Source organism: Quercus robur, chromosome 1 (assembly GCF_932294415.1).
Source record: "Quercus robur chromosome 1, dhQueRobu3.1, whole genome shotgun sequence".
In the NCBI taxonomy this organism is placed as follows: Eukaryota; Viridiplantae; Streptophyta; class Magnoliopsida; order Fagales; family Fagaceae; genus Quercus; species Quercus robur.
Window position 1 is genome coordinate 4,288,971 of NC_065534.1, and position 15,404 is coordinate 4,304,374.

Sequence of the window (15,404 nt, forward strand, 5' to 3'; positions counted from 1 at the left end):
TTTTCCTTGAACCGCTCCTACACTGTACACGCCCTTTCTTCTGGGAGCACTCTAGGGGCTGCCTTTGATGGCATGTCGTTCCTCCCTTCTAGATTTTGGGATGCCGAGGACAGGATCGTCCTCGACTATATCTCTAGGCCATTTGGACTTTCACTACATGTCCTTGGCAACACCTCTCCTCAACGCGGGCCTTGGGCCCTAATGGAAAGTGGGCCGGGATCACAAATTCTCTAGCCCCATAATAGCCCCTTAAAATCCTGCTGTCCAGCTCCTCGGACGGAGATGAGGGTTTTGGTGACGTCGGGCCTATGTCATGGCTTGCCAAGTCTTGTCCTTCATTAATGTCGGAGCCCCTTCGTTTGCCTGGAACACGCTCCTGGTTGTGAGACATTCTTTTAGTTTACCCACGCCGCGTTCCCGCCGTTTCGGTACATGAGGCGCGCCTTTAATAAGGTCTCTTTACGAGGCGACGCAAATCCAACGGTTGAAGGCTGCTTTAGGAATTGAGCGGGATTTATCTCGTTTGTAGTTTTTCTTGGAGATTTGTACAGATTAAATGCCACCAGGCTTACCCCCCATATAAGAAGCACGGTGGGAGGTCATTTCCTTTATTTGCAGACCCCTTTAAGCTTTTCAAATTCCTAACCCTCCAATTATGCCTAAAGTTCCCACTACTAGTGTGACTGAGCCTTAGGGGGTGACATGGTCAAGGCCAGGATGAGGTTGAAGGGACCACACCCTCTTTAGAAGCATTGGGTATCTTCGAGATCCAAGATGGCTCGGTCAGGGCAAGGGAGACAAAGACTCAAGACATTTCTTCCCCTCAATAAGGTAAGAAAGGAGCCTCTTCTTCCTTCAGCCAAAATCCGAAGCAGGTGGAGATCGCATCAGATTTTTGGTGCGACAGCACTGAGATTTCCCATCGCCGGTACCATCCGTTCTCGCTCAATTGCTGCTAATACGATACTTGTTCGATTGCAGTTAGAGCTAGTATGGGGATTTGGCATCCCTGCTTCTTCCTCTCTTCCATTACTGATGCCACCCAGGTGCCTCTGCTTCTTCTTCTCTTCCATCACTAGTGCCACCCAGACTTGCTTGGTCGCCGCTAGAGCAAGGTTGTGGACCAGATGACTCCGCTTCTTCTTCTCTTCTATCACTGGGGCCATCCAGACTTGCTTAGTCGCTGCTAGAGCAAAATTGAAGGATCTATCGTTCCCATGTATCCTTTTTTTTTTTTTTTTCTCTGTAGTTAGCTTATAGTATAGGCTTGTCTAAACCCCTTTTTTGTATGTTGTACTACTTCTTTGTCTAATAAAAAATGACTTTATCCCATTTTGCATGCTCTTTCTTTTCCGCGATAATTATTTAGTGAATGGATGTGCTATGTCCTTTTCTTTCGAACAATACTTAGGGCCGATGCCCTTGTTAGCAAAGAATTATCACTTTGAACTTATTAAAATTGACGAGCACAACAATGTCGACTTTAAGTAGGTTAATCATATGAAACTAACCAGGATAATAGCTGAATGTTCTGTATTGCATGTGGGATGATCACCCGAGGACGTGTAACCTAAGATGAACTGTCCGAGGGGGTCGCCGGGCACTAGGGTGCTTTGTCACGTTTCAGACGATATTCATAGCCTTAACTTGTTTTGGGCATCCGGTCTGGGGACCGAGGTATAACTGTACCGAGTCTAAACACTTGGTTGTGTTAGTTTTCTTAGAGCTGGGGGTCTGAGGACCGCACGAGATTTCCATTCTGTCTAGGACTTAAGCCTTTCTTGATGTAGTTAGTTTCCTGTAGGTTTGAGTCCGAGGACCATGCAAGACCTTGGTTCTGTCCAACATTTATATTTTCTAGTGACTAGTTTCCCCATAGGTTTGAATTCGAGAACCATGCAAGACCTTGATTCTGTCTAACACTTATATTTTATAGTGACTAGTTTCCCCATAGGTTTGAGTCCGAAGACCATGCAAGACCTTGGTTTTGTCTAGCACTTATATTTTCTTGAAGTAGCTGGTTTCCCAATATGTTTGAGTCCGAGGACCATGCAAGATCTCGGTTCTGTCCAACACTTATATTTTCTAGTGACTAGTTTCCCCATAGGTTTGAGTCCGAAGATCATGCAAGACCTTAATTCTGTCTAGCACTTATAGGAGTTCGGTGAATCAGGCTACTGGACCCGCGAGGATTAGCCCCTTAACAAAGGTGTGGGGCATAGACTTGATGTTAGAAGCCCCTAGAACTGCCCGTGCCACTGGCACTTCAAAGTGTAGCCTTGAGTGGGAGCTGAGTTAGGGCAACAACCGCGTGCTGCTGGAAATGATGGAGAGGCTTTCGCATAGCTTGCACCACCAAAATTATTTCTTTCGAGGGACCCTTGTTAACAGGGGCTTGATCCTACCATGACTAACCGCCGCCTGCGCCAACGCACAAGCCTCCCCATAGACGACGCCAATTGTAAGGACTCAATTTGTAACGATCCCAAACTGGTGTTGGGTTCGAACGTTAAAGGCCCAAACAATAAATTTGTAGAGAGTGGAATAAAAGGCTAGGCCTTGGTGATCGGACAGTCGTTAGTCATGGTGTTCATGATGATCGTACAGAGGTGAATTGAACATATCCAAGAAGACTTTCTCCTCGATACGGCCTGGGTGGCTTTGGTCCTTGGACCTCGTCCGAGGAGCTTCATATTCTTATTATTCCTTTTACACTAGATTTCAATGGTCCTAGAGACGATACATCATGCCCCCTACTCTCTCTAGGCTGCTTCCTCCTCCTTTTATACTAGTTTTTCCCCTCCCTCGAACGTCCATGTGTAAGTTCAGTTTTATAGGGCTGATACTTGTCTTATCAGCTCATACTCAAAGTGGTTGGGGGTGGTTGTAAAAACTGAAAAGCATGGCTTTGTCAGGCGCAGAGTACTTAATTGCAGTAATGGCAGCATTTCCCTTATTCTTTGTCGCCACACTGTTCAAGGGTCCTTTCCCCATTAATGCGACCAGGATGTTTGTTGGCGCATTTAATGTGGAGGTGACAGCTTTTCCTTGAACTGCTCCTACACTGTACACGCCATTTCTTCTGGGAGCGCTCTGGGGGCTGCCTTTGATGGCGTGCCGTTCCTCCCTTCTAGATTTTGGGATGCCGAGGACAGGATCGTCCTCGGCTATATCTCTAGGCTATTTGGACTTTCGTTGCATGTCCTCGGCAACACCTCTCTTCGGCGTGGGCCTTGGGCCCTAATGGAAAGTGGGCCATTTGAATAAGAAATCTGAAGTTCAATCGCCGCTTACACCAAAAACCAATTGATATCTTGGTCTAACAATAAAGAGTTATTATTAGACCAAGATATCAATTGGTTTTTGGTGTAAGCGGCGATTGAATTTCAGATTTCTTATTCAACTATTGGAAATTTTACTAGTCGAATTAGCTGAAACCATATAATTACTTCCTTATAGAACCAACATTTGGCATGCACAATTACAAAAATTTGTTATATTTTGACATTCCAAGAACCGTCTGTGTTAAGAGTGTTACAAAGATTAATGTGAACTACAAGATTAATGATTGATGATAAATTAGAATCTAAATAAGTAAATGTGAACTACAAGTTTTTTTGGACTGTGCAACTATTGAATTGAGAGTAGCTATTAATATTCCATTATTTCCATCTCATTGAAAATAATATAAAAACTAAATAACGTCATATATTGGAAAGAACCAAAAGAAACAAAAACAAGACCTTTTTTATGTCTTCAACATTTTGCATGAAATATAAATATATGGTATGATTATTTTATTAGTGGCCACCATAATAATGCATATCTTTTAACTATGTTCTGGAAAATTGTGCACTTACATTAATGTTGAATAAATAAATTTTTGAATTTGACCAATGTTCCGAGTATCTTCATAATGTTTAATGTGAGAATATTTAAATGTAAATCATTAAAAAATTATATCATGCTTATTTTTTATTAGTATTATAAAATGTTAATGAGTATTGATACGTTAAAAAAAAACGTATAAATAGAAGTGGAACAAAAGAATCTTTGTCTAGAATAACATAGAACATGTTCGTAGATGAAACGCCACGTTGTAAATGATTCTCTGAGCAGCTACTGAGTAATGTTTACACATTAATATAATTTTGAGTAGTAAGATTTCTCATTGGATTCCTTTAAATGATGGTTAAAGTATGCAATAATTTCAGGGGGGAAAAAATGACCCTACATTATTCATTTTTTCAGATCACAAAATCAATTATGCAATGATGGAGAACCTCCAATTCTCAAAGAACCAAAAAAAATGACAAATGATGAAGCACTCTTTGAATTAAACATTTTAAGACTATGAAAGATAATTTACACAAATGGGAATGAACAAGATGATTTTGAGTAATTTATTTTAAAATGTAAATCACTTGGTTTAGAATATGATTTTAACTTTTTACGTACAGATGATTTTAAATTATGGAAATGTTTGAAATCTCCAACCATCTAGTAGAATATAAAGGTGTTATATATGGCCATAATCTACAATTATTTTATATAAAAAAAAAAAAAAAACACTTGACATTTAAAGTGATTTCTAAAATTTCATTATGAATATAAACAAATATGGTTCAACCAATCATGACAAGGGTAAAAGGAAAAGAAAAGCAAAGCAAATCTATCCAATGATGAATTTTATTTAAAATTCAGGCTCTCAAAAGAGTCAAAACTACACTAATGAATATGAATAATTTAAATAACATGGAAAATATTGCAAAATAAAATACCAAAAATCAGTTTTGATTGCAGCTATCCAATAAAACTAAAAGGGGTATTTGCAACATCCACCTTGAAAGTTCAAAACTTGGAAATCAACACTTCAACTCGAGTCCACTGTTCATCTAAATTAGTGATGCACATTACAAATGTTCTCGTAATTTCCGGTGAACATTGCAAATGCTTTTTTTATTTATTTATCTATTATTGTTATGGTACATTTTACAAGATGCTTTCATGATCTAGAAAGAAAAGTTGCCAACCTTAAAAAAGGAGAAAGCTCACTAAATTTTTAGTTCGTAGGGAAACAATTTATTAGTTGAAATTGAAATTTTATTACGTAAAATGTAAAAAAAAAGAGTTAAAAGTTAGCTAAATAATACATAAAACCCATAAATAGTATTAAAAAATATAATAAAATTCATAAATAGTAAAAAAAAAAAAAAAAAGTTAAAAATTCAAATAAACTAAAGCAAATAAGCACATCCTAAACAAGTTCTGAGCTAATATAATTGTATCTATTGCACGCCCAGAGTACGGGTGACACTCCAAAAGCCTGATAGTTTGGATTTTCCACTGATAAATTGTAAGGTTGACCACTTGCAATTTAAAAAGTTTAAACAATCTTTTCTTTCCTTTTCTGTTTAGGTATAAATGCATATAGATCCAATAACCCTCTTTTTTCTTTGTTTTGAGCAAGATCTAATTACCCTCTAATTCTTCCATTGTCCATTCTCAAAAAAAAAAAAAAAATCTTCCATTACATACAAAATTATCATAATTTGAAATTTGACCATTTCTAATAAGATATATATATATATATATATATAGGTAAAAATCTCCACTAGGATATCTAGAGATGCCATTACAGCTAAGGAAGTAGGCACAACATTTGAATTTGGACAATCATTTCCCAAGTTAAGCAATTGATTAAGGAAAATAGAAAGGTAAATTAAGCACGAGGAAATGGACAAATTGGTAATTATGTTAGGTTCCAAGAGGTCGAATTTCAAATGGGATGGGGGCAAAATGGGAAACCCAATAAAAATGTCCATTGTGGGTCACCCCCAAACGACAAACAAAGCTTTGCCTGTGCATGTGTGTGTGCCTGTTCCGTTTTCCGTAACCTCCTCCATTTCCATGAAACGACCCATTTCCCATCACAACTTTTCCTATTCCACTTTAGCCCCTCATGCAATTAGAGAGAGAAAGTGAAAAGTTTTTTTTAGAGAGAGAAAGAGAGGTGGACAGTGTGGCATTCTTATTAATGGGCGAAAAAGCAGAGGCAAAATGACAAAGAAAGAGAGAGAGAAAAACAAATAGGGATAGTTTTTAATGGAAAAGTAAGTGAGAGAAAATGACATAGTGTAGAGAGAGAAAGTTATTGGTTTTTTTTAAAGAGAGAGAGAGGTGGGCACCGAGCACTAGTGGGGTTTTGTTTTTATTGGGTTTTTTGTGGAACAAGAACCAGTCCCATTGCCAAAGTTGTGGGCTTTTGAGGTTTGGTGAGATAAGCAAAAAAGAGGGAGAGAGCTTCTTCATATTAGCTTAAGGTTGTAATGGTTGTGTAACTAGTAACAACAAAGCCTTTGCTTCAAACTGCACTGGTTTTGAGCTTTGTGTATAGTGTGAGAAAGCTACTAACTTTAGAGGTGGTGTTGAGAAAAAAAAATGGGTCTTTCTCAGTTTAGTAGTAGAGGGAGAACAAGTAGAGGCTTGGCAGTGGCTTTCTGCTTATGGGGTTTGATCTCAATGTGTTGTGCTGCTAGATTGAGTGCTTCAAGGCAGAAACTTGAGGTCCAGAAGCATTTGAACCGCTTGAACAAGCCTGCAGTGAAAAGCATTGAGGTCCCATTCTTTTCTCTACACTTTACTTTCTCTTTTCTCTAACTTTCTTGTATGTGTGTGTGTTTTTTAATTTTTAAAATACCATTTGGCCTCTGTTTGGACGGTGAGAAAATGAAGGAAAGTGAGAGAAAGTGAAGGACAGAATACCCTTTTTCTGATTGAAAGTTGGTGTTTCCTGTTGTTTTGGTGAAATGGGTGCCTTTTGTTTTTGCTATTATAGACAGTGAAGTATCAAAAATGCTTTTTTTTTTTTTTGTAATTTTTTAGTATGATGCATATATGCAAATGGGTATTTCTCAAGTTTCAGTCTTGCTCTATAATTTCCACCTAAAATATGTAGCATTTTTCGTGGGAATTCAGGCTTTTGAGGCAGCAATGATTTTCTGATTATATTTCGTTTTTTCTGACTTTCTCTCTCTACAATGATTTCTCTTTTATGTATTTATTGAACTTGAAACAATAATGAAAATCACCAAAATATATGATGGGGCAATATTCAGTATTTTTTTTTAATAAAAAAAATACTGTAATGATAATTGATTCACTGTCTCTGCAACCAAGCAGAGATGTATTGCATAAATACAACTGTGTACTTCAGTCAAAGTTATTTATTCATTTTAATCCTTGTAATTATTTTTTTCTTTTTGGGTTAATTTAATGGCTTCTAATTTATCCCCTTCACATCACTTGAAAGTAACTTCTTCATATTGTGAGAAAATTTGTGTTTCAGAAATGTTTCATCATAGTGTATCTCTCATGTTACTTTATTGACATTTTGTGTTTAAGCAGAGTCCAGATGGGGACGTCATAGATTGTGTTCACATGTCTCACCAGCCAGCTTTTGATCATCCATTCCTTAAAGACCATAAAATTCAGGTCCAGAATCTTCACCTATGTATCTCCTTGATTTTTTTCAAATTTTTTTTGTAAACTGCTACTAATTTGTTTGGTCTTTTTGGTCTATCAGATGAGGCCTAGTTACCACCCAGAAGGGCTATTTGATGAGAACAAAGTGGCAGCAAACCCCATAGAAAGATCAAGCCCAGTTAAACAGCTGTGGCACCAAAATGGCAAGTGCCCTGAGGGCACCATTCCCGTTAGGCGCACAAAGGAGGATGATATTTTGAGAGCAAGCTCAATCAAAAGATATGGAAGGAAGAAGAGAAGAACCGCCCCTCAGCCCAGGTCAGCAGATCCTGATCTCATCAATCAGAGCGGTCATCAGGTAATTAATTAAAGTTGTGACCTTTTTCTTCTTTTTAAAGTGGTAAAGTGGCTTTTCTCATTGTTATCATGTTTAATTGTTTCTAATTTCTTTGTTGCTTTTGTTTGGTCTTTTTCTTTTGGGGTTGTTTAGCATGCAATAGCTTATGTCCAAGGAGATAAATTCTATGGAGCAAAAGCAACCATCAATGTTTGGGAACCCAAAATACAACAGCCTAATGAGTTCAGCTTGTCTCAGCTTTGGATATTAGGAGGTTCTTTTGGCGAAGATCTTAACAGCATTGAAGCTGGGTGGCAGGTATTATTATAATAAATACTTGGACTTGACAAAAAAGTAATTAAACTGACAATTGGAAACAGGTAACACTGTTTCAATCTTTAAGCCCATTGCTAAATTACTACCTGAACATGCATGAAACAGGTTAGCCCAGATCTATATGGTGATAACAATACAAGACTTTTCACCTACTGGACTGTAAGCTACTAAGCTTTCATATTTCAACTTCTCCTGAACTCCAAGTCGTTTTGTGTATGCCTTTTGTTGATTTTAATAGATATGTTGATGGATTTTCCTCTCACACTTTGCTTTCTGTGAATGTATTTCAGAGTGATGCATACCAAGCCACAGGTTGCTACAACCTCCTCTGCTCAGGCTTTATTCAAATTAACAGCCAGATAGCAATGGGAGCAAGCATCTCTCCTGTTTCTGCGTTTCGCAATTCCCAATATGATATTAGTATACTTGTCTGGAAGGTAAAGGCCAAAGCACCCTCACTCGGCCCCTGATAAAATACTGATCACCCTTTATAATAATAGGATTGAGAAAGGTAGATGGAGCTGATACTGCCAAGGATGGATGCATGTGAGCGTCAATGTTGATTGTCCTTGTCATAGGGTACTTCCATTAGATGTGCAAATTGATCCTTGGCACTGTCAGCAGCAAAATCAGTACCTCCATGTATAATTGAGGGTAGGGAGTCAAAAGGCATCATTGGACAGTTCTGATGTTTAGAATCTTTTGCCAATTTCTTTTGATCATTGATTTGGATACTCACTGTAAATGATGAAAGAAAACTATTACTTACAGACATTGAAAAGTTTAGAGTTGCCTTTTTCTTTTTTTGCACATCATAAAACATTTTATAACACTATAATTTTATTCTAGCTTTTCATTGCCTTTGGTTAACATAGTTTGGGTGCCCCTTTTGAGTGAAACAAGTGCCCTGACAAAATCCTTTTTTTTTTCTTTGTTAATATCTTAAAAAAATTGACTACTTTTATAATTTGTTTTTGGGAACTTCTGCAGGATCCAACAGAGGGGCATTGGTGGATGCAGTTTGGCAATGACTATGTATTGGGTTATTGGCCTTCTTTCCTATTCTCATACTTGGCTGAAAGTGCTTCCATGATTGAGTGGGGTGGTGAAGTTGTGAACTCACAGACTGGTGGTCAGCACACCTCAACTCAAATGGGCAGTGGTCATTTTCCAGAGGAGGGGTTTGGCAAGTCAAGTTATTTCAGGAATGTCCAAGTTGTTGATAGCTCAAACAATCTCAAGGCTCCCAAAGGGATTGGTACCTTTACTGAGCAATCTAACTGCTATGATGTCCAATTAGGCAGAAATGGGGATTGGGGCCAGTTCTTTTACTATGGAGGCCCTGGTAGAAATGCAAATTGTGCTTGAAGAAAAACCCCATTTCACCCTCTTAATCTTCTTATGTATCATTCAATCTAGTGTAATGCCTCTCTCTCTCTCTCTCTTGTATACCCTTCTCTTTTTACTCTTTAGGTGGGGCTATAACCAGTAACCTTTTACCTTTCTGTAGTGGGAAGTTTTGACTCTGTTTTTTTTACTTAAAAGATTCTCCATGTAAGTGGTGGGAAGGTGGCCAAAGTTTCTCAAAAGCCTAAAAGAAACAGGCCTTTATAAATTTCTGTATTCTATTTGTTTGTTTACTCCTCTCTTGGGAGTGGTTTGTTAATGAATGAATATTGGTGTTTGAGCTGAAAAACCTTTACTCTGTTGCAAATTGGGATATTCTAATTCCATCTGTGTGGAGAAGCTTATATCTTGTTTCTTGAAGCAATTTCGAATTTGCTTTTTGATGAGAAGGGCCTGAAGAATACTGAAAAGATATTTTGATCAGTCTTGCATGTGAGTGGATGGCAGAACTTTTCATATCACTTGTGCATCTCCTTTTGTAAAGAGCCCCACTTCTGTTACCACCACACCCTAGCCAGTCACTTGGTATTAACAAATATTTATCCTTTCCGGCTTTCAACGTCTATGCTAAGTTCCTCCATTATCTGATCAGAAATGGGGCTAACAACTTAGATTCCTTCACCAAAAGGATCTTAAAAGCTAAATGCATTTATAGGATGATCTAGGTGTTTGTCATTTTCATCCAACCGCCTAAATTATATTGGAAGACAAGTGGCTACTTCATTTTCCTCAAAATAATTATTTGATTGAGAAGAATAGATGGCTCTATATGTGAATTAGTTTTAAGCAGTAATGATACTTGGGTTGACAGAAGCTCGTTTACGGTTGAGACCTACCATCGTCCATCATTGTTAGTTGAACTATGAAATTTATTAGTTTGCTTGTCTTAGAAAGTTTACATTCATTGCCTTATTAGACTTTAAAAAAATTAGTTGGATAAAAGTACAATTGTACCTTAAAAAAAAAAAAAAAAACCTTTAAAGGAGTTGTATGAGTTAAAAAAGCACCGAGCAAAAATCTTAACATGCTTTCCAGCATACCCATCAAAGAAGTAGTTTTGAGTGAAATGGGGTATTTCTTGGTACCTTTGTCAGCAGAAAAATGGCTACCTAGTCCTTATCAAAAAAAAAAAAATGCCTCTAGCAATAAATATTTATACTGAAAATTTGAGCAAATAGTACAAGTCTTCCCCATTTTCCTCTATAAGAGATGACAATTTGTTGTTTGTATTGGTAGAAGGGAAGAAACAACAAAACACTTTTTTAGCAAACAATTTTACCATATACATATAAGCTAAATAGTAAAATAAGTTGACTTTTTTTTAAAGTACTATAAATAAAGCTAAAAACTAGTTGAAATAGTACAGTGAGACCCATAAATAGTACCAAAAATTGTAATGAGACCTATGAATAGCAGCAAAAATAAGCTATATAGTAAAAAAAAAAAATTAAAAAACTATATTTTTCAGCCAGTACCAAACGCAACCTAATCCCAAACTGATTTTAAACTCTAAATAATAATCTAATCCAAAACTAAATAATAAAATGATTGATTTTAATCTCTAATCCCAAACGCAACCTAAGTGTCGAAAACTATTTGCTATATATAAAATACTTCTCTTATATATACAGAGGACCCACATGTATAAGCTCCCATACGTGTGACAACGATGCCTCTATATTCTTTAATAAATGCCTGATTTTGAAGCTTCGTCTCCCCCAAGTGTTTACACTTGGGAGGTGTGCTTCTCTATGCTATCGGTAAACACTTGGGAGGTGTGCTTCTCTATGCTATCGGCTTTGGAAAAAAGTGCATCTCAAGCCCACATAACCATTTTGTGTCAATAGAGTGGGTTTGGGTCCAAATGGCCCTTTTGACTCTCCTTTATCATGTTTGGTTGTGAACTTTATGATGCTCCACGAGGCACTTACGAGTAATTAATATCTGATAGTGTTCATATGGGCCAAGTTTAGATGTTGACTCCAAAGCCTCTATTTGGAAACCCACCTTCGCATGCAGTCACCTTGTTTATTTATGACATTGAATAGAAGGCCTTTGCGCCCTTGCCTTCTTGTGCAGTTCAAGGTTTTTTGTTTTGTTTTTGGAATTAGCATATGACACTTCATTGCATATTTATGTGCAAAACCGATAGTAGAAGCATTATTCTCTCTTTCTCTCTCTGCCCAATCATTATCATTGTCATTGTTCAAAATTTATTATTGTCCTAAATTTTCCACATCGCACTTGATCAATCATTCTACCCGCACCTTATTTATCCAATATAATATGATATGAAATGATTGAATCTAAAACAAAATTTGAAGTGTAGAGCACCTTGTAATCGGTTTGGGTGTTGGGTTTTCATTAACACATGTTAAACCCAACTTGATATGTGTTTTCTCTAAAAACCTTTCATTTACATGTCACATTCTAATTGGTTGTTCAATTTACTTCTCTCCAAAGAGTGACTTGTATCCATTATTATCCCCCCCACCACACCCCCCCCCCCCCCCCTTTTTTTTTTTTTTTTTACCTTATTCTCTAATGACTACCTTCATAGCCATCTTAACACTAAAGGACATGTGTGCTGTTAGCATCCCTACCAACCAGCCTTATATTGTTCTGCTTGTGTTTTCTCTGCCCATAAGAGAGGACAAGGTGAGAACATATTTTGCTTATCTGCCTACCCCAACAATTGCCTTAGTTTCTGATGTATCATATGACCATTCTCAACAGCACCCCTATACTCTTTTTCTCTAATATCTTTAACTCTCTCATAGTGCCTATGCCAAACTAGAAATTACATTTGCTCATCCAGTATGACGTAAATGCCTTGGATTTTTGAGGATTTGCTAGAGTGTGTTGGTCTACATTTTTATCTCTTAACAAAAAGAAAAGAAAAAAGTAAAGACCCTCCAAATTTCCTAGTCATGGTTATAGGAAATTTTGTTAGTGCATGACCATAGAAGATAATTTAAAAAAATAAAAAATAATTTAAAAAAAATAAATACCGTAGAAGGTAATTTAGATTTTAGATAACAAAAGGACAATCTAGTTTATACCATCGTATTTTAACTTATATTCATTAATTAATTAAAACGTGTTCAATTATCATGCATGGTGTCTATGTAACATTAAAAGAAACCTTCGACGACACGAATGAAGTTTTCTGACAGTGAAATGTTTAATTACAAAGTTGCCAAGTCAATTACTTTTTTCGCTAATTAATTCATTCACTTTTATTGTCCGTATTGGAATTAATATAATGATTGTTTCATGCTTTCGCAAGCCATAAATCTCTATTATTCATCCATCTTTTTGTTAAAAAAATTATTGTAGATGCTGTCTATGTACACAAACCCGTCCTTCAATTGTCCTATAGATGAAATAGCCAATCTTCTTCTTTATTTATTTATTTACTAATATTTATTAGATAAATTAATAGCCAATCTTACTCTTAATGCTAAACTACCCAATTCTATATTGAATACCTTCATAGCTACATTACTTCTATTCCAATTGTTTTAACAAAAAATGTCTTATTTTTTTCAAAATAAAATGACTTTATTTCTAGAAAATTGATTCAAGTGCAACATATAAAAAATCCTTGTCTCATCAAACATTGAAGGAAAAAAAAAAAAAAACATGGTACATATTTTGAATTTTGAATTTTTTTTTTTGGTGAAGAAATTAAACTATATAAATGATTTATATTGGATAGAAATGGATGCATAACTCATGGAAAACATTGATGTCTTCATAAAAGAGTGTACATTTATTTCTTTGTTGCGTGGTAATTTGATGGTCGAGACGTCGAGTTGCTTCCAAAAAAAGAAAAAAAGAATGGTGGTCGAGTTGGAACATATATAAATGCAATTTACTACTTAGGTGCAAATCATGATGTATTTAATGTTATGGGTCTTCCTCGAATACATACCACTCCCCGGATTTGAAGTGTCATTAATTGTAGTGTCTCACTATTCCTTAACAAAATATGAAAATGTTAACAATTTTATGACACAGTTGCTACTGTTGTCGCCAGAAAAAATGAAAAGGAAAAGAAAAAAAAAAATCTAATTTTTAAGTGGTAAAATTTTAATGCCACATGATCTCATTATTATGAATTTATGATATTTATAGGTGAACAGAAAAGTTGAACAATGCCACATGAATTATCCACTTTATCTTTCTTTTGTTTTAGACAAATGCTAAAGATATTATTAACTTATTATTCATTTTACAATAAAAATTTATAAATGAATGTAAATTGGGGTTAGATCTCTTGTCGTCGAATAAAAGATATAATGTTTAATTTTTACTTACATTAAAAACTAATTGATGTCATAATCTGACGATAAATAGAAATTATCAGAAATGGAACCCATAGTTGAAACCATCTCTAAAAAAAAGATATAAATTGATCATATTAATAACATAATAATAAATCTTTTAATTATTTTTTTGTTGTTGATTTAAAAATTCATACATAAATTTGTAAGGCTTACCTAATAAATTTGTAACATCCCTAATATAATTATTTGTTTATATTTTGCTTGAATCAGAGGATTACTTTGTCTTAAATTTAGATTTAGTCGTGTGAAAAAATAGTGGATTCATGTGTAAGTAATAAACAACCACTCACAGTTTGCTACATCACAATTGTGGCAAAGAAGTTGTTGAATAGTTTGTTATACTAGATTTTTTCAATTTGATTCGAATAAGAGCTTTATATATATATATATATATATATATATATTGATTGATAGTGCAAGAAGGGGAGGTGGGATTATCAATTGAACAAGAGAATTACATCATGATTTGGTGTCTTAAATTAAGGTTTAGTCATAAATAAGGATTTTGAAAAATCATTTCATATAGCTGACAAGCTCATAATTCAAGCATATTAATGCATTTCTCAAGGTTGAATTATTATCTATACCATTCAAGGGGCTTAACATGTTTGGACTTCCACTACACTCAAATCCACATGTTTAGAAAGTATATATATATACACTGTGGTTAAACATGTAAAATTACTAATTTAAATACTCTTAAATTTTAAATAAATTTTGAAAAGCAGTTTTTTTTCATCCAATTTTACATCTCCAATAAGTTTCTCTCTCCCAATATCATCATTTAGCAGTTACCAGCAGTTTCAATGTTATCCACACACCCTGCATTTTAATTTAAATTCAAATAAAAATAGTTACAACAATTTACATCCCAATACCCTTCTTATCTATTCATTTGTCTTCAAATTGAATTGAATTATTACATGGCTAATAGTCTTGGGGGCTCTTACAATGAAATTATGCTACTCTTTTAAGTTGTGTTAATAAACTGACTCTTAGAGCACCCACACTAGATGTGGGATATGTGCCAAATGTTAAATATTTGGCACATATCCCACACCAAACCCAATTTTAGCCCATTTAGTAGATGTGGTAAATTTTTTTTTTTTTTGCAACATTGAACAGTACCGTGGCAAATTTGCCACGGTACGGAAGAGATGTGGTATATTGTTTGTTGTTTGTTTATTGTATTGATATGTAGTAAATATTATTTTAATGTGTAGTAAATATTATTTTAATGTATAGAATTGAATTATAAAACATCTAATAAATAGGATGTTGTAAAATGATGTGGTAAAATAATAAAGTAGGCATTTGATGTGGTAAAATGGCATAATTTTTGGAACATCTGCTACGGATGCTCTAATAAGGCGGTTTGTAATATAAATAATATAGTCAATTACAAAATAAAGCTAATTTTGATTCATGGTTAAATCTAATATTCTGAAAATTTAGGTAGCTTTATCATTGATGACTATGGAAATGGT

General features: G+C 35.4%; 1 protein-coding gene across 1 annotated transcript; it reads left to right on the forward strand.

Moving 5' to 3' along the window:
* The first annotated feature begins 6,173 nt into the window (after positions 1 to 6,173).
* Positions 6,174 to 9,854, forward strand: LOC126716997 (uncharacterized). Its single transcript, XM_050418135.1, has 7 exons — positions 6,174 to 6,618; positions 7,408 to 7,494; positions 7,586 to 7,843; positions 7,976 to 8,140; positions 8,264 to 8,317; positions 8,449 to 8,595; positions 9,149 to 9,854. Exons 1-7 carry the CDS (start codon positions 6,442 to 6,444, stop codon positions 9,524 to 9,526), a joined length of 1,266 nt encoding a protein of 421 aa, XP_050274092.1. The 5' UTR covers positions 6,174 to 6,441; the 3' UTR covers positions 9,527 to 9,854.
* The last annotated feature ends 5,550 nt before the right edge of the window (positions 9,855 to 15,404 follow it).